Below are 18,033 nucleotides of genomic sequence, written 5' to 3' on the forward strand. Positions count from 1 at the left end.
AAAAAATCTTAAGAGACCTACTTTTGCTCCTTGCTGATGGCAACAATGACAGTCAGAAGGTGTCTCATTCTTTCTGCATCTGTTGGTAAAACTGCAGGTATACCTCCTCTTGACAATCATCCCTGGTGCAGTCACCTGCAACCAAGTGAAAAATCAGTTAAACAACAGCAGACTGCAAAGCAGTATTAGAACATCACCAAGTCTTCACTACTTCACCATTTAACAATACTGTCAAAAATTATAAAAACAGTTCTTTGAAGCAAGGGATTTTTCCCACCCTTTTCTTTTTCCCCTGAGGAAGTTTGTTGCAGACATGCAAGAAGGCATAAGAAACATGATTAAACTTGGCTGCAGACTTCTCAGAATTAATCTACTGAGAACAGCCCATCCTCCTATTCCAACCCACAGAGAGTTATTTTTTTCCAGTTCTGTCGTGAACTTTCTCCCATTTTGATGCTGGGACTCAAATCTCACTCCAAGGGAAAGCAGTGAGAGACTAGGAAAAGCCACCACACTGCTTTTTTTTTGCTATAGCCAGACACTAGGGGCTAAATTGAAACATTTTTCAGCTGTGTTACAGAACACCTTTCCTAAATACCTTAAGAGCTATGTTGAAAAATACCTACACTGGACACAACCCAGTGTAGGGGTCATCAGAAATGAGCTGCCTATCTCCAACATCCAATTTTTTTTGATCTGTAAAATACACTGTGCTAGTTTTGGCTAAGAAGGGGTTAATTCTCCTCACTGTGGGGGGTCGGCTACCTTCCCACCCTCTACCACGAGGCGGTGGGCTGGGAGGGGCAGGGCCATGGTGGGGGTGGCTGACCCCGACTGGCAAATGGCAGGTTCATTCCATACCATGTGGCATCATGACCAGTATATTAAGGGGGGGCAGTCTGCCACTTGGCAGTAGCTGCGTCGCGTGTGGTTTGTTTCAGCGGTTCATTCCCACCCCTCCACCCCGCCCGGAGGTTTTGTGCCTCTCATTGTTCTCCTTTACGTTGCATTTCTGTTGTTGTTTCTTTTAAGTTTAGTTATTAAACTGTTCTTATCCCAACCCACGAGCGTTACCCTTCTGATTCTTTCCCCTATCCCACCGGTGGGGGAGTGAGTGAGCAACTGTGTGGGGCTGAGCTGCTGGCTAAACCACAACAGTCTTTTTTGGTGCCCAACGTGGGGCTCAAGGGTTGGAGATAATAACAGCTGTGGGTCTGGTGTTGGTTTGTTTAGTCTGCTGTGTTCTGCTGTGATTAGTAACGTTTTGCCGACAAGATTTGTTATACAAACACTCGTTTTCAGCTTTATCTGGTATTTGGGGTTTTTGCTGAAACAGTTACTGTACTTTGGATACCACCTTGTTGAGGCAATTAGCAATTATACCTCCTCCTCTGAGAGACTTTATATGGAGGAAATACAGAATAGTATCTTTGCAACTTTGTTCTATGATGTCTCTGCCTCTATTACAACAACGTTTTTGTATCTTGAACATCCTTGGGTGGTTAAGGTGCACTTATTGTTAGTTTTTGGGCATGTTGTTTTGGTTTTGACTAAGCAACTTAAGAATATCACCCAGAAATCTGCCCCGAGGCTTGATAGTTATGAGTGGCAGGGCATGTGGGATAGCATGGGCAAATACCTAGGGCAGTGGGCACCCCCAGTGTTTTGGAATTTCACCCCTGAACAAGTGCAGAATCCTGAAAAACTAGTAGAATATTTGGAGAAAGTATGTTGTTATGCTGGGAACTCCAGAGAGACAACTATAATGTAATTACAGATAACTGTAATGTGCTGGGGCCCGGCCCATGCGTACCGAGCCCTGCTCAACAGTATTCAGTGCTCCCAAGGGGAAGAGAAGGTCTCTGGATTGAAAGGCAAAGTGACTGGCACTGCAGCCTCTCAAACCCCCACGACAAGTACTGGAGCTGGCTCAGATAATCAACCTGTGCCAGTATCAGTTGCTCCATACACAAGATGAACTATTGGAAGCGGACGTCAACTCGTTTAGAACAGGATGATGAAAAAGCAGGGCCGTCACGGGGAGAGGAGGAAGAAGTAATAAATAAAATAGAGACCACCTGATCCCTGTCCTTGAGTGAGTTGCGAGATATGCGAAAAGATTTCAGCCGTCATTCAGGTGAGCACATTGTGACCTGGCAGCTCCGATGCTGGGATAATGGGGCCAGTAGCCTGGAACTAGAGGGAAAAGACACCAAACAACTGGGATCCCTGTCTGGGGAAGGGGGCGTTGACAAAGCAATTGGGGAAAAAACCACAAGCCCTCAGCCTCTGGAGGCTACTCCTGTCTGGAGTGAAAGAAGGGTATTCCTTTAAAGAAGATATTACATATCACCCAGGAAAATGGACAACCATAGAGAAAGGCATCCAGTGTCTAAGGGAATTAGCTGTGCTTGAGGTGATTTATGGTGACCTGGACGATCAACGGTCATCCAAAGATCCAGATGAAGCTGAGCGCACACGACCCACGTGGCGGAAGTTTGTACGGAGCGCACCATCTTCGCTTGCAAACTCATTGGCAGTGATGTCCTGGAAAGATGACGAAACACCAACGGTGGCAGAGGTGATAGATAGACTCTGGGATTACGACACAAATATCTCTTCCTCGCTAGTCTCTGCTGTGGAGAAACTATCCCAAGAGGTCCAGCAACTCAAAGAAGGTATGTCCTGCTCCCCACCTCTACAGAGTAGTGTCTCAGCTATTAGGAATAAGCGTCCTTTGGCTCAAAGGAGGGGATACACACCATGGGCCACACTATGGTTCTACCTGCGTGACCACAGAGAGGACATGATGAGGTGGGATGGCAAGCCTACTTCGACCCTACAGGCACGAGTGCATGAACTGCAAGGAAGAACAGTCACTCAGGGAGGCTCTTCCAGGAAAGCTGCTGCTCCAGTTTCCAGTGATCCAATCCCCAGACAGAGGAGTAAAAGTGCTGATTTTATTTCTAAGCGTAATAGAGGGACTCTTGATTCACATTTACAGGAAGTGAGTTGTGATTGCCATGATCAAGACTAGAGGGGCTCTGCCTCCAGCCGCGTGGAAGAAAGGGATAACTGGGCTTACTGGACTGTGTGGATCCGATGGCCTGGCACGTCTGACCCACAGGAGTATAAAGCTTTAGTGGACACCGGTGCACAGTGCACCTTAATGCCATCAAACTATATAGGGGCAGAACCCATCAGCATTGCTGGAGTGACAGGGGGATCCCAAGAGCTAACTGTATTGGAGGCCGAAGTCAGCCTAACCAGGAATGAGTGGCAAAAGCACCCCATTGTGACTGGCCCAGAGGCTCCGTGCATCCTTGGCATAGACTACCTCAGGAGAGGGTGTTTCAAGGACCCAAAAGGGTGCAGGTGGGCTTTTGGTGTAGCTGCCTTGGAGACAGAGGAAATTAAACAGCTGTCTACCTTACCTGGCCTCTCAAAGGACCCTTCTGTTGTGGGGTTGCTGAAGGTCAAAGAACAACAGGTGCCAATCACCACCACAACAGTGCACCAGCGGCAATATCGCACCAACAGAGACTCTCTGATTCCCATCCATGAGCTCATTTACCAACTAAAGAGGCAAGGAGACATCAGTAAGACCCACTCACCCTTTAACAGTTCCATGTGGCCAGCACGGAAGTCTAATGGAGAGTGGAGGCTAACAGTAGACTATCGTGGCCTGAACGAAGTCACTCCACCATTGAGTGCTGCTGTGCCAGACATGCTAGAACTTCAATATGAACTGGAGTCCAAGGCAGCCAAGTGGTATGCCACAATTGATATTGCTAATGCATTCTTCTCAATCCCTCTGGCAGCAGAGTGCAGGCCACAGTTTGCTTTTACTTGGAGGGGTGTCCAGTACACCTGGAATTGACTGCCCCAGGGGTGGAAACACAGTCCTACCATTTGCCATGGACTGATTCAGACTGCACTGGAACAGGGAGAAGCTCCAGAACACCTTCAATACGTTGATGACATCATCGTGTAGGGCAACACAGCAGCAGCAGTTTTTGAGAAAGGAGAGAAAATAGTCCAAATCCTTCTGAAAGCTGGTTTTGCCATAAAACAAAGTAAGGTGAAGGGACCCACACAAGAGATCCAGTTCTTAGGAATCAAATGGCAAGATGGTCGTCGTCAGATTCCAATGGATGTGATCAACAAAATAGCAGCCATGTCTCCACCAACCAGCAAAAAGGAAACACAAGCTTTCTTGGGCGTTGTGGGTTTTTGGAGAATGCATATTCCAAATTACAGTCTGATCGTAAGCCCTCTCTATCAAGTGACGTGGAAAAAGAAGGATTTCAAATGGGGCCCTGAGCAATGACAAGCCTTTGAACAGATTAAACAGGAAATAGTTCATGCAGTAGCTCTTGGGCCAGTCCGGGCAGGACAAGATGTAAAAAACCTGCTCTACACCGCAGCCAGGGAGAATGGCCCTACCTGGAGCCTCTGGCAGAAAGCACCAGGGGAGACCCGAGGTTGACCCCTAAGGTTTTGGAGTCAGGGGTGCAGAGGGTCCAAAGCCCACTATACTCCAACAGAAAAAGAGATATTGGCAGCATATGAAGGGGTCCGAGCTGCTTCAGAAGTAGTTGGTACTGAGGCACAGCTGCTCCTGCCACCCCGACTTCCAGTGCTGAGCTGGATGTTCAAAGGAAACATCCCCTCTACACACCATGCAACTGATGCTACATGGAGTAAATGGGTTGCACTGATCACCCAGCGGGCTCGAGTAGGAAACCCCAGCTGCCCAGGAATCTTGGAAGTGATTATGGACTGGCCAGAAGGCAAAGATTTTGGATTATCATCAGAGGAGGAGGTGACACGTGCTGAAGAAGCCCCACTCTATAACAAACTGTCAGAAGATGAAAAGCAGTATGCCCTGTTCACTGATGGGCCCTGTCGCCTTGTGGGAAAGCACCGGAGATGGAAGGCTGCTGTATGGCGTCCTACATGACAAGTAGCAGAAACTGCTGAAGGAGAAGGTGAATCGAGCCAGTTTGCAGAGGTAAAGGCCATCCAGCTGGCCTTAGACATCGCTGAACGGGAAAAGTGGCCAGTGCTCTATCTCTATACTGACGCCTGGATGGTGGCAAATGCCCTGTGCGGCTGGCTGCAGCAGCGGAAGCAAAGCAAGTGGCAGCATAGAGGTTAAACCATCTGGGCCACCACATTGTGGCAAGATATTGCTGCCCGGGTAAAGAACCTGGTTGTAAAGGTATGTCATGTGGATGCTCACGTCCCCAAGAGTCGGGCCACTGAAGAACATCGGAACAACCAGCAGGTAGATCAGGCTGCCAAGATTGAAGTGGCTGAGGTGGATCTGGACTGGCAGCATAAGGGTGAACTATTTCTAGCTCGATGGACCCACGACACCTCAGGCCATCAAGGGAGGGATGCAACATACAGGTGGGCTCATGATCGAGGGGTGGACTTGACTATGGATGTTATTGCACAGGCTATCCACGAACGTGAAACATGCGCTGCAATCAAGCAAGCAAAGCGGGTAAAGCCTCTGTGGTATGGAGGACGATGGCTGAAATATAAATATGGGGAGGCCTGGCAAATTGACTATATCACACTCCCACAAACCTGTCAAGGCAAGCCCCATGTGCTTGGCCCATGGTAGAAACAACGACTGGCTGGCTAGAAACATATCCTGTCCCCCACGCCACTGCCCGGAACACTATCCTGGTCTCGAAAAACAAGTCCGGTGGCGACATGGTACTCCAGAGAGAACTGAGTCAGACAACGGGACTCATCTCCGAAATAACCTCATAGACACCTGGGCAAAAGAGCATGGTATTGAGTGGGTGTATCACATCCCCTATCACGCACCAGCCTCTGAGAAAATTGAACGGTACGATGGACTGTTAAAAACTACACTGAGAGCAATGGGGGGGTGGAACATTCAAGCACTGGGATACACATTTAGCAAAAGCCACGTGGTTAGGCAACACAAGGGGGTCTGCCAATCGAGCTGGTCCTGCCCAGTCAGAAATCCTACATACTGTGGAAGGGGATAGAGTCCCTGTAGTGCACACAAAAAGTATGCTGGGCAAAACAGTCTGGGTTATTCCCGCCTCAGGCAAAGGCAAACCCATTCGTGGGATTGCTTTTGCTCGAGGACGTGGGTGCACTTGGTGGGTGATGCAGGAGGATGGAGAAATCCGATGTGCGCCTCAAGGGGATTTGATTTTGGGCAAAAACAGTCAAAGAACTGAATGGCACAATGCAAACTGCTATATAATATTGTGTGTCACCTCTGTGTTGTATCAATGATATCAGAGTACAAGCCTCCCAATCCATGGAAGATGAACTGTGAAACAAGCAAAGTGCAGCAGTGATGGAACGATGACTGACTCGGTATGCAGCAACCCAATGCCACACACACCATTTCTCCCACCCTGAAAGACTGATACGATAGATGGAGCCCAGAGTCATGGACTGGGTGAACTCAGTGGACATTTTAATGGACATTTTACAGGGAAGGTCCATGAATTAAGGGAATGATGTCTGTGTATTATGTTAAAGGATGGGAAGGGGAGGGGTGGTGGTTGGTAAGGTTGTCTTGGATGACATGGGACCTGGGCATGGTGTAAATGGCATGGAATAAGGGGTGGAGAATGAGCTGGTTTTGGCTGAGAAGGGGTTAATTCTCCTCACTGTGGGGGTCGGCTACCTTCCCAGCTCTGCCACATGGCAGGGGGCTGGGAGGGGCAGGGCCATGGTGGGGGCGGCTGACCCCGACTGGCCAATGGCAGGTTCATTCCATACCATGTGACACCATGACACATGGGGGGGCAGTTTGCAGCTCGGAGGAGGCACAGCATCGGGTCAGCGGGCGGTGAGCAGCTGCGCCGCATGCTGTTTGTTTTGGCAGGTAGTTCCCCTCACCCCTCCCGGGTTTCACACCTCTCATTGTTCTCCTTTACATTGCATTTCTGTTGTGGTTTCTTTTAATTTTAATTATTAAACTGTTCTTATCCCAACCCATGAGCGTTATCCTTCTGATTCTTTCCCCCATCTATTGGTGGGGGAGTGAGTGAGCAACTGTGTGGGGCTGAGCTGCTGGCTAAACCACAACATACACGCACAGTTCTTCCTCACAGGATGTTTTGTACTCCCAAAGTAAATCAAGATATTTGTGGGCAAGCATTCGTTCTCCTCTCTTGAGGAAAGTGTGGTATTTTCACACCACTAATTCTCAAACACAAACCATTTCTAGCTCCTAGTTCCCAGTCACATATCATGTCTCACAGCCCGTCCCCAAATAAACGGACACGCATGAGCTGGAGCCCTGCTGTGACAGCCTGCTCTACAGCCTCAGTGTCAGACAAGCCAACCAACTGCCAGAAAAGATGATGCTGTAAAACAAATCAATTGGAATTTTGCTTTGGTGCAAATGTGGTAGTAATACAGACCATTTACTACCTATTGTAATCCACACCTTCCATTTCTGCTCATTTCAAGGACTGGCTGAATTTTTAAAAAGCTGAACATGGACATACAGCATTCTATTGGCATGACCTTGTCAAAACAAATTAAGAGGCAAAAACACCAGGAAAAACAATTGTCACATTCTGATAAATATTTCTCAGGAATTATTAGCCTTCACAATCTTCCTAGCAATCTTAACATAGGAATAAAGCAATGAACATAGTTCTAGGTCTATTGCTCACTAACTTACCTGTGCAAAAAACCTAGGTAGTTAATCAAGCAATATCCCTCTTGTACCTTCTTGGAAGAACTCACAGACTGAGTACAGGTAAATCCATAAGTGATCCTGCAATTCAATTAGCAATTGTTCTTCCCACATGCTACAACATTCACACATTCATTAACTTGTCCTAGATATCATGGGATTAACAATTTCTTTAGATAGTGACAGAAAGCTCTTACATAAATATTCTTCTCTGCTGTGAAGGGAAGTACCTATATATTTTTGCCATTGAGTTCTACCAGGGATTAAATTTATTTCTCACATTCCTACACTCAGTTTCTATTATCCCAGTCCCCTTTTATTGGGCAGATTTTCCCATACAGCCAATGGAAATATGGGTCTCATTGTCAAAACCTTTCCCCCCTCCACCACAGGAATCTATTGTAAGCAACATGAATTCTTAAAGTATCTGCCTTCACTGAAGTTCCAGCATAATGGCCTGTGATAAACATCTACCTGGTCTGCTGGGAACCCAAGAAACCCCTAGTGATACACAAAAATGCTGCAGTAGAAAACCAGACCAGAGATTACCTTCACCTAATCCTAGTGTGGCCTGTAATGCAAACTCCTCAGTAATGGGCTCCTGCCATACTCCAACATTTCAGGCATTTGCTGGATTGCATCCACATATCTGAATGCAATGCATGCTCCCAAGTGTGCTGCCAGCTTTCCCTGGGACATGGTACTTTTTATCCTACTGGCCATGACAGCCTTTTTACTGCACAAAGAATGAATCATTATCAGCTTCCAGAGACCACAAAGTAGAAAAATGAGTATTCAACAATCTGCACCACAATTCTTGTGAGCATCATTCAGCAATTCAAGCCTCAACCTGAATCCCAGATCCAAAGAGCAGTACCTCCTAAAGACAACCAAGGAGTTATGATTTTTCTATAATGATTTAAGGCTACCACCACTAGACCTTGAAGGGTCACAAATGGATATCATGAACTTCAGTCAACAAGAGATGAAAGCACATGCTCTAAGAAGGGATAGGAGCTAGCTACAATTCTTACCTTTTTAGGAGTACTGGTATCTTGAACCTTCTTTCCCTGACTATCACTCATATTGCTGCCCAAATAGCTCTTCAAAGCTATGGAGAAATCTCTGTTGAAATCTATTTTGTGCTTTCCTAGAAGGGTAAAAGGCACATAAGCCTGGTACTATGTTTCAACCTCAGATTTTAAATAATTTAGCCTTCTTTAGAAGGCTACCTTCTTCAGCATTGAAACTTTTCACTTACAAATCTAAAGACTTAATCAAAATGAGAATATTTAAAACAACTGCCAAAATCATTAGCTACACTTCAGAAAAACCCCATGGAGAAATTACTCCAGCACACCACCTACATCGGACATCTGTGGACTAGCCAGCTAAATTGCTAAAGTGAGTATATCTCTTAGTAAGGTCATTTTGCTCTTGAAATTAAAGTATCCTGTTTTGAAAACCACTCTCATACTTTGGATTGTAAGCACTTGCAAGACCTTTGGTAAGCAGACAAGACAGATTGGGTGAGAGAAAGCCTTATATTACACCCCTACTTTTTTAATACCTATGTATTTGAAGTACATTTTATATCCATATATTGAAGGACAGGGAAATGCTCGAGCAAGTCCAACTGAGAGCTACCAAGATGATCAGTGGACTGGAGCCTCTCTCTTATGAAGAAAGGCTGAGAGACCTGGGTTTGTTCAGCCTGGACAAGAGAAGGCTGAGGGGGGATCTTATCAATACTTCTAAATAACTGAAGGGTGGGTGTCAAGAGGGTGGGACGAGACTCTCATCAGTGGTGCCCAGTGACAGGACATGGGGCACATGTTGGAACACAGGAAGTTCCACCTGAATATGAGGAAAAATTTTTTTACTGTGAGGGTGATGGAGCACTGGAAGGGGCTGCCCGGAGAGGTTGTGGAATCTCCTTCTCTGGAAACATTCAAAACCCACCTGGTCGCAGTCCTGTGCCTCCTGCTCTAGGTATGCCTGCTCAAAAAATTTTCTGACCAGAATTTTTTTGTTGTCTAAACTAAGAAGTCCTGAATATGGTCTCCCCATAAAATATCCCAGTAGTTCTGTGGATAAGTAACACTTCGCTGGGAAAATGAGAGGGAATGAAGAAAAAAGGACACATTCTTGATAAGATTTTAAGCTTCCAAAAATCTACTTAGAAAAGGAATATAAAGCACTAAACACTATTCTCATATCATTAAATGTAAATTAGGATAATACTCTTCAAATTACTTCTGTAGTTACTCCAATAAACAGATTATTAAAAATACAGGATTAGTAAATTCAAAAAGACTGGTTTTTAACAGCCTTAAACATTAACAGTGCCTCTGAAGTACCATGTTTCCTCAAGAGGAAGGCAATGTTTAGAGGAAAATGAGCAGGAGAAGGCTGGAAATGCAATCAAACTAAAAAACAAGTGACCCATCCTAATTATCTCTGATAGCAGAGCATCTGCTAACAGATGCTCTCACATTATGCTCAAAGTACAGCTATGAGAACCAGAAATAGATACCAAAGACGCTACACTCAAAAAGATGCACCCCTTGCACCTCAAAAAGAGGTACTTGGGATATCATTCTAGGCTGACAAAGCACATGTCTTCCAATGACCTCTGCAGTATGAAGCAATCCAAGTGTACACTAGGCCCTCTTGCTTAAGCTGTTAGTTTTAAGGCTTCACAGGTGTTGGCAGAAAAAGATATCAAGGATAGATGCACTAACCCTAAGAAATGGATTATTCAAGTCATAGTTGTAGTATGAGGACAGTTACATCATCTTGTCTCATTTACCTTAGTTAGTCTCCAGTCAATAGAATTGTACAGAAGAGAGTAAAAGCTACTTGGAAAAAATCATGGAAATAAAAGTATTTTGAACTGCTCAAGAAGTTTTACATTACAAACAGGAACGGAATTACAATTTACTTAAGTATCTCAAGGGTTACTGCTCCTGGAATTTTCTTCCTGATGTAGGTTCAGCTTTTAAGTGTCACAAATCATGAAAGCTTGAATAAAAACAATTTTAAGATAACTGTATCTGTTCAGAAGTAAACCTAAAGGCTAGAGCAAGATAAAACAGATTAGCAGATCTGCACATCAACAAATTCAGATATAAAGGAGCTAGGCAAAACTGTAATAAGCTTGACTCATAAAGACTCTAAAGACAATATCATGCTGTTATCTACATTCAGTAGCCCATCACCAAAGCAAAAGTAACTTAAGTCTTTTTAAAGGACACAATTTTTTTAAATTACATTTAAGACCAATGAGAACAAAATGATCATAAACAATATTTTTACTTTTTGAGTTTCCTTTAAGAAAGCTTTTGTACACAATTAATGATCTGCCCACACACCACAACAGGAAAGAAACCATACCCCAGCCCACCACAGAAAGCACTGCAGTTCTCGCCGGCGGCTTGTACAGGACAGCAACACAGAACACTTACTGAACCACAAAATATTAATGCAGCCTCCAGCATCAGTTAGCTGAAAACAGACGACAATGCACACAGAGCCTCAGTCCCTAGAGAACTCCCTGTCAGTCCCATGAACCTCACGGACCGCAAAGCGGCTCCAGCCCACCCCCACCCCCACCCGTCTTCGGCTCCACGCTGCGCCGCCACCGCCCTCAAATGGCTGGGGCCACGCCCGAGCTGCGCCCCTTCCCTCTCCATAACCAATGTGAGACGCGCTTGCTGAGGAGGGGGCGTGGCGAGTGGGAGGCTGGCCAGTAGGGCGTGGTGTTGTTGCGGTGGGCGGTGCCGGTGGGTGTGCGGGGTGGTGCCGGGTGGCCGGTGGCTGTGGGGCGGCGAGGGGCACGGGCGGTGTTTGCTGTCTCTGCCCGCCATGAATTCCCTGGACCAGGCTGAGGGTAAGTGCTGTGGCCCGGAGCGGAACCGGAGCTGCCGCCTCAGTGTTCCTGGAAACTTTTGGCCCCGTTCCGGCGCCGCTTGAGCGCCCTGCCCCGTCTCTCCGGAGTGGGCTCCGCCGCTGCGCGGCGCCGCACTACCCTACTCTGTCTTGTGGGGGCGAAACGGCCCCAGGAGATCTCGGCTCCCCCTCCGCGGCTCTCCCGGCAGCCGAGGTGGGTCGGGGGCTCTGGGGCCGCCCCCGCATCCTGAGGTTCGGGGGCGGGCGCAGGGCGGGGCCCAGAGCGAAGCCCTGGGCTGAGGGGCTCGGTGTGCGGGCCGGCCGCCCTCCTCCCCTCAGGTGGGGAGCAGCCTAGGGGACTTCCCTTTCGCTGCCCCTTCTCGACTTCAGCCTATTAACGTCCGCCTGTGCTGCGGTCACTGCGCCCCCGCTCGCGGGTTTTTACGTGAGATGCGCTCCTCGCGGCTTTGGGTCGCATCTGGCGCGTCGGGCGTTTCGCTGCGCCGGGCGCTCTGGCACTTGAGGAGCGCGACCCTAGACAGTCCTCTCCTGTCTGGGAACGCTGGTGGCGTGGGTTACACGCTCTTTGAAGTTACATTTTACAGGACATCAAAATCCTGAAAGGAGTTTTCGGCGTCCAAAAATAAGACTGGTAGAGATTTAAAAAATGCTTGTCTCAGACCTAGCAGGTGTTCTGTAGCGGATGCTAGAGGTAGGCATGTCGACGAAAATGGTAGCCTGGCATTGTCATGGCTTGGCTGTTATGTCTGTTCAAGCTGTAGGTGTCTCAGAAGCGTGCCTGGCTAGTCACAGCTGCCAGGTGCCAAAGTGGTAAACTCAGAGAAGATTCTTAAAACACAGATACTCAGAAATAAGTTAAAGCTTTAAGTTCCTGTTTTCTGAAAGGTTTTTCCCTTTTTTTTATTTTAATACAGCCTAGGTTATAAAGTGTTTTCTTGAGAACTCTGTTATCAATAGCTTGATTTTATGCCTACAGGGTGCTGCTTCTCAAATAGTAGGTTTTCATGTGATGCCTCAAATTACTCCTCCTGCTTTGGTGACTACTAGTAGGGGTTTGTGCTAGTCAGGGAACAGTTAATTAGGCTTAATTGATGGCAGAGGCTTAGCTTCACTAGAAGGGAGGCGGAGGACAGGCCGTAACTACCGGGCCGTTGGCAGTAATTAAGAGTAGGTAGCTGTTTTGTGGCTGAAGTTAAGGTGCTGTAATCATCCTGCATGAATTCACCTGCCAACCACTTAGAGGTAAATTTACAGTTTGGAAAACCGCATTAATAATGATCATAGTAGGTATATTTCTTCTAATCTTATTCTTTCATTGCTTTACTATGGTAAATAATTTAGCAATAGTTGCAAGTTGAAGGAAAAAATTCCCGGAGTTATGCTAGTTGAAACATGTTAGCTGAAAGTTAAGTTTATACTAATAAAAACTTAATGCCAGTTAGAATTCTAGCTTTGACTGGAATGTTGTCAGATGCCGACCTTGTTGGACAGAAGCTTAAATCTAATATAGACATCAGGTGAAACAGCTCCTTGTAGACAAGCATTAGGTGGTTGGCTAAGTTTTTTTTTTTTTTTAAACAGATTAGGAGTATGAACTCGAAATGCTGCTTGGCGTTTAACAGAAATTTCAATAGAAAGACCATGGGAGAGTAATGGCAATAAGAAGAAAGATCTATTTAAAGAAAAAAAAAGAATTAAAATAAGATCATTAGGCTAGTGTTTGCTGTGCGTTTTTATGTGTGTTTATATATATATAATGGCACAAAAAGATTCTACAAAACAAAGGCATCAAAGCCATGCTGCTACAAATAATCCCTTGAACAGCTGGCAATGGCCAACTTTTTTTTTTTCTAAATTACCATTATATGGATAATAGAACTTAGTGATTTCCTGATGTACCTAATACTCCAAAATATGATTTTTTTTTTGTGTGTGTGGAGGGGCTATTTAAGGTATTCTAAATCTAATTCTCAGCTTTTTTAAAGATGTCTAAAATACTCTCGATTTCTCAACTATATTGATCTTTTCTGTAAGTGGGAATGTTTCTTGCATTTATTATAACTCCATCATTGTACTTATTAGCTAAAGTTGTGTGAAGCTACTTGGACTGTGCTTTTATTACACCTAAATAATCATTCCATTGGTTTTCTCTGCCTCTTTAAGAAATGGGTGTACACAGGGGAAAAGTAAATTACTTTTATGTTTTCCATTAGAATTTGACTAAATAGAGGAAACTCTAATTGTTTGATATACATCTTCCCCAGATCTCAAAGCTTTTGAAAGACGACTTACTGAATATATTGCATGTTTACAACCAGCTACAGGACGTTGGAGAAGTAAGTTTGATGTTCCAAGGGGTAAACAGAATTCTCTCTTTCAAGGTTTTTAGATTTACCCATGTGTATCTTTGATTTATGGTTGCCCAAACAAAAATCTGTGCTTAGACTGTCTTTACAATTTCTGTGGCATACATTCAAACATTCTGCAACAATTTGTTCTAAGATTCTGCTGAAGTTTCCATACTCAAACAATACAGACATTTTTTAGAACATATAAAATAGCATCTTTTCTCCTGAGAGGCCAAGAGGTTAAATTCAAATGAAGGAACTGGAGGAAAGACTAAGAAGCAAAACCAACAGCAACAAAAAAACCCCACCCCAAAACACAAACATAAACACACAGTCGCACTCCCCCAAGCCCCCTTGATTCAGAGCAATTGGAAGGCAAGCAGATAGATATTTGCAAGTATATCTGTGCAACTTGTGCGCACCTGCTGTAGGAATGCATTTGGCTTCCAGAATTGCTATTTACTGTCAGATATAATAATAAGTGTGGAAACTTTAAATGAGGTTTGCATAACTAGTATTGTGTTCATTAGCTAATTTTTCCCCCTAACTGCTTGCTTTACTAGTTTGTAATTCACATAAAAGAGGGACTTCTTACTTTAATTATAGTGGGGTGTTTAGCTCAATGTTACTTTTTTCCCCAGATAACATTATTTACATAGAGAAGAAGCTCCATGCTTTTGATAGATCTTTTCCAAATTTATTTTGAAAACATAACTTGCCAGGGTTACTTTATTTTGGTTTTGATTTTGTAATATCAGCAAGGAATATGCAATTGAATAGTAAATTATAGCAGACTTACAAAAGTGAAATCAGTATTTCATGAATATCTGGGTTTTGTTTTCAGGTTCTTTCCTATGATCCTAAAGGCTGGTAACTCTGGGTCGTCTCTTTTTTTTTTTTGTGTTGGTTTTTGTTTTCCTCCTTTATTTGCATCCATAACTTCAGGCTCCACAGAAAACACTCAGAACTGCCAAATGACCAATGAAAGCTGTGCAAGGCTTTATGGGTGTGCAATAGAATATGAGCCTTCTCTGTATTTGTGCGGTCTTTTTTTTCAGTCAACCCCTGTTCCCCAACCCTTTGTAGTCTCTCAAAATCAGTCTAGTATCTTGTATTACTCTAATATGTATCTAGCATTATCTATTTACAGTGAGTTGATTTTTTTCTTCCTAAGCCATTCTGGATGCGTAAAGGTTTTTGTTAAGCTTCATGTGCTAATGCTAACATGCCTTTTGGCTCCTGCTTAAATTTTGTGGGTTTTTCCTGTATGTTAACTATCTTTGTTTCTAATCCTGTTGATTGGGATGGGGAGCTTAACACAATTTAGGTGTGCCACTGAAACTGCTGGTGCTTAGGCCTCAGGCTTTTCTTATGTAGAAGAGCTAGTAGGATAGAAGCTTTAGTTCTGCTCTGCAGTTTAATAGTGCTGCATTTCTGCTGCCCAGACTGCATAAGCTCAAATAGCATACTGAATGTCTGGTGCAACTCTTACTCCAGTCTTCCAACTCATATTTGTGCTAATAATGTTATTTTAGAAACTTTCCTTTCTTCAAAGCATCAGGATGTTTTTAGTTGACACAATTTAGTACCTACTTGTCCCATTCAGGAAATCTGTATGGAATCTTTACGGTTTCACGTAATAGAAGTTTCTTTGCCTATTTTCACTTCTACCTGCCAACTAGAAACTTCTCTCAGAAGTGGGAGAAGAAATAAATGGTTAAGAGATGCTGCCGAAAAATAAATGTTTTTTAACAGGAGCAAGGTATACTGTTTATGACTCTCATTCTTTTCTTTATCAGTGATTCTGATAGTGGTATCAGTCTGCACAGCAACTGGTGCTTGGAACTGGTTAATAGACCCGGAGACGCAAAAGGTAAAGATCAGGCTAATCCTGAATGTAGTCTGTTTCATAGCTTGGTGTTGCAGTCAGGTGGTACAGCATCTTGAAAACTGAAAGGCTAAACATGGTTCTCCTGTAAAACTGTGAGATCATTTTTCGTAGAGCTCTCAAGCTGTCTGGAATAGTTGTGGAATACATCCTCGGACAATGCTTACCAAAATGCTACACCTTGAACGCTTATCTAAAGAATTGTTCACAAGTACTTAGAAATGGCTAGGACCAGTATGGCTTTGTTTTTTTTTTTTTTAATTAAGTGAACTAGGCAGCAACTTCCTGTATGTTTTAGAAAGTATATAGTGGGACTAATCTGATTTCTTTCCTAGGTGTCATTTTTCACATCACTTTGGAATCACCCATTTTTCACAATTAGTTGTATTACGCTAATAGGCTTGTTCTTTGCTGGAATACATAAAAGAGTGGTGGCACCATCAATGTATCCTTCAATCGTGTTTGTCAGGTTACAAGTGTTCTAGTTAACTGCTGTTACTGAAACCTATGCTAGCATTGCTTTCTCAGTTTTTACTTACTCTGTGTACAAGCGTTAGCTGCTTTCCTTGACACAATCCACACAGTATAGCAGCCCGATGTCGAACTGTTTTGGCAGAATATAATATGTCCTGTGATGATGTAAGTGTTAGTGGTTTGTTGCCTAAACCTTGTCAAAAAAATGCAAGTAATTCGAAAAGGCACACAGGTGTGTTTTTCTCAACAGCACTTGTATACACCTTAACAAATTCTGTGTGTCTGTAAAACTGGAATGTAGAGTACTTAGTATTGTTCTGTGTGTTGTTTTAAACTTAGCCTGTAAAATTGAACTTGAAGTGCAGTTCTTGGGCTCAACTTCCAGGGTCTAAACTTTTTTTTTTTCCTGTCTTGCAGACTGGAAAGTTAATTTTGAAACCTAGGCCTCATGTTCAATAAGGGCTGTCTTCCTTCATTTTTTCCACTGCCATGGAAACCAAAAATTACCTTTTTTTTAAGGTAGTATGACAGCAGAAAAAGAAACAGGACTGGTTGTCGCTGCCTGGGAGAGAAAGTCTTACACAGTTGACAGTGAAAGTGTGCAATATTACTTTCTTGAATATTGATCCAAATTCTTTGTTACCATATTATCAGTGCTTTTGCTACTTCTGATTACCTCTTTTTCAGTATTAGTGTCACTTTTTTATTTCAGCTGGAACAGAACATAGAGGTGAAGTATGCTAATTGGCTATGTAGTTGAACTTGAAAATCAAACCACATTTGTGTTATGTGTCTTTGTAAGCTATTGTAAATAGCAGATCGATGCCAATGTTCAGGAAAAGGATTAATATTTGCTGTACGGATTTTGTTCTCATGAACAGTATTGAAAGGAACACTTACCATTCCCATAATGTTTTATTAGCACACTTACTCATTATGGCTGTCCTTGTCTCCTGGTCATTCTTTTTGGAACTGGTTGAAAGGCTTGTAGAAGGACTGTCTGTCTGTGCTGGAAGAAACTGGTCTTACTGTTTAAGAACTTTGCAAATACATCAAGGATCACGTTTGTCAAATTGTATATATAGTGCACCAGCCACTTTCAGTTGTGGTCATGCGCAGCTCCTTGTTTGATCCGGCTCACAACACAGCTATTTTAAGATTTTAAAAATTATCTTAAATATGCTTGTATCTTCTCAGTTGTAAGGTTGTACTGTGTCTTAAGGCCACATGACCATTCTGAGTGGACTTTTATGCAGTGATGGTCTGAATATGAAACTAGTATTGCAAATGTGTAACTTAAGATTTGGTGAAGAGAGTATCACAATAAAATAACAAAATTTGACATTCAGAGTGTTAAAAACAAGGTGTGGATGTTATATGCGTAAAGTGCAACTTCTGAATAGCTAAAATTGTGAAAAGTAAGAGTTTAAGTTGTTCAAGGTGCCTTTTTAATTGTTTTGAACTCTCTTCATTGTCTAAAACTGTAGAGCTGTTGTAACTTCAGTAACTCCTATTACAAGGTAGATTGGCTTTTAAAGGCAGCATGTTGATGTAACTTTGTCAGTTGAGACATGAAGAATTGTCTCCTCTGATTTTTTTTCCAGCGAGTCTTCTGCCCACCTGTTTTTTAAGTGCTGTATATTTTGTAGGTTAATGTGTATAAAATAAATTCTTTGTATAAACAGATGTTATCTTTTGTA

At 43.7% G+C, this 18,033-nt stretch overlaps 1 protein-coding gene and 1 long non-coding RNA gene across 6 annotated transcripts in view; one reads left to right on the plus strand and one right to left on the minus strand.

Moving 5' to 3' along the window:
- The window catches only part of LOC142061051 (uncharacterized), a 28,915-nt gene extending 17,409 nt beyond the window's left edge, over window positions 1-11,506 (minus strand). The window contains exons 1-3 of one of the 4 annotated variants that reach the window (XR_012662033.1): window positions 11,327-11,506; window positions 11,108-11,218; window positions 22-135 (exon numbers count right to left, since the gene is read on the minus strand). This is a non-coding gene — a long non-coding RNA (uncharacterized LOC142061051). The other 3 variants (XR_012662032.1, XR_012662034.1, XR_012662031.1) reach the window with 3 other exon arrangements.
- Window positions 11,499-18,020, plus strand: CNEP1R1 (CTD nuclear envelope phosphatase 1 regulatory subunit 1). Of its 2 annotated transcripts, XM_075101574.1 has the most exons (6): window positions 11,499-11,603; window positions 13,888-13,959; window positions 15,771-15,844; window positions 16,195-16,304; window positions 16,444-16,498; window positions 16,751-18,020. In XM_075101574.1, exons 1-6 carry the CDS (start codon window positions 11,579-11,581, stop codon window positions 16,790-16,792), a joined length of 378 nt encoding a protein of 125 aa, XP_074957675.1. In that variant the 5' UTR covers window positions 11,499-11,578; the 3' UTR covers window positions 16,793-18,020. The 2 variants fall into 2 exon arrangements, with proteins under 2 accessions (XP_074957675.1, XP_074957674.1); XM_075101573.1 differs by having other exon boundaries at window positions 16,444-18,020.
- Window positions 18,021-18,033: the final 13 nt, after the last annotated feature.

This window comes from Phalacrocorax aristotelis, chromosome 8 (genome assembly GCF_949628215.1).
Source record: "Phalacrocorax aristotelis chromosome 8, bGulAri2.1, whole genome shotgun sequence".
Taxonomy (NCBI): domain Eukaryota; kingdom Metazoa; phylum Chordata; class Aves; order Suliformes; family Phalacrocoracidae; genus Phalacrocorax; species Phalacrocorax aristotelis.

What these genes read in the sequence shown, in the direction of transcription:
- CNEP1R1 (XM_075101573.1), top strand. Translation starts at nt 11,579, where the DNA reads ATGAATTCCCTGGACCAGGCTGAGG. An exon ending in AGCTACAGGACGTTGGAGAA is followed by an intron (nt 13,960 to 15,770) that starts GTAAGTTTGATG and finishes TTTCTTTATCAG; the next exon opens with TGATTCTGATAGTGGTATCA. An exon ending in TAGACCCGGAGACGCAAAAG is followed by an intron (nt 15,845 to 16,194) that starts GTAAAGATCAGG and finishes TTTCTTTCCTAG; the next exon opens with GTGTCATTTTTCACATCACT.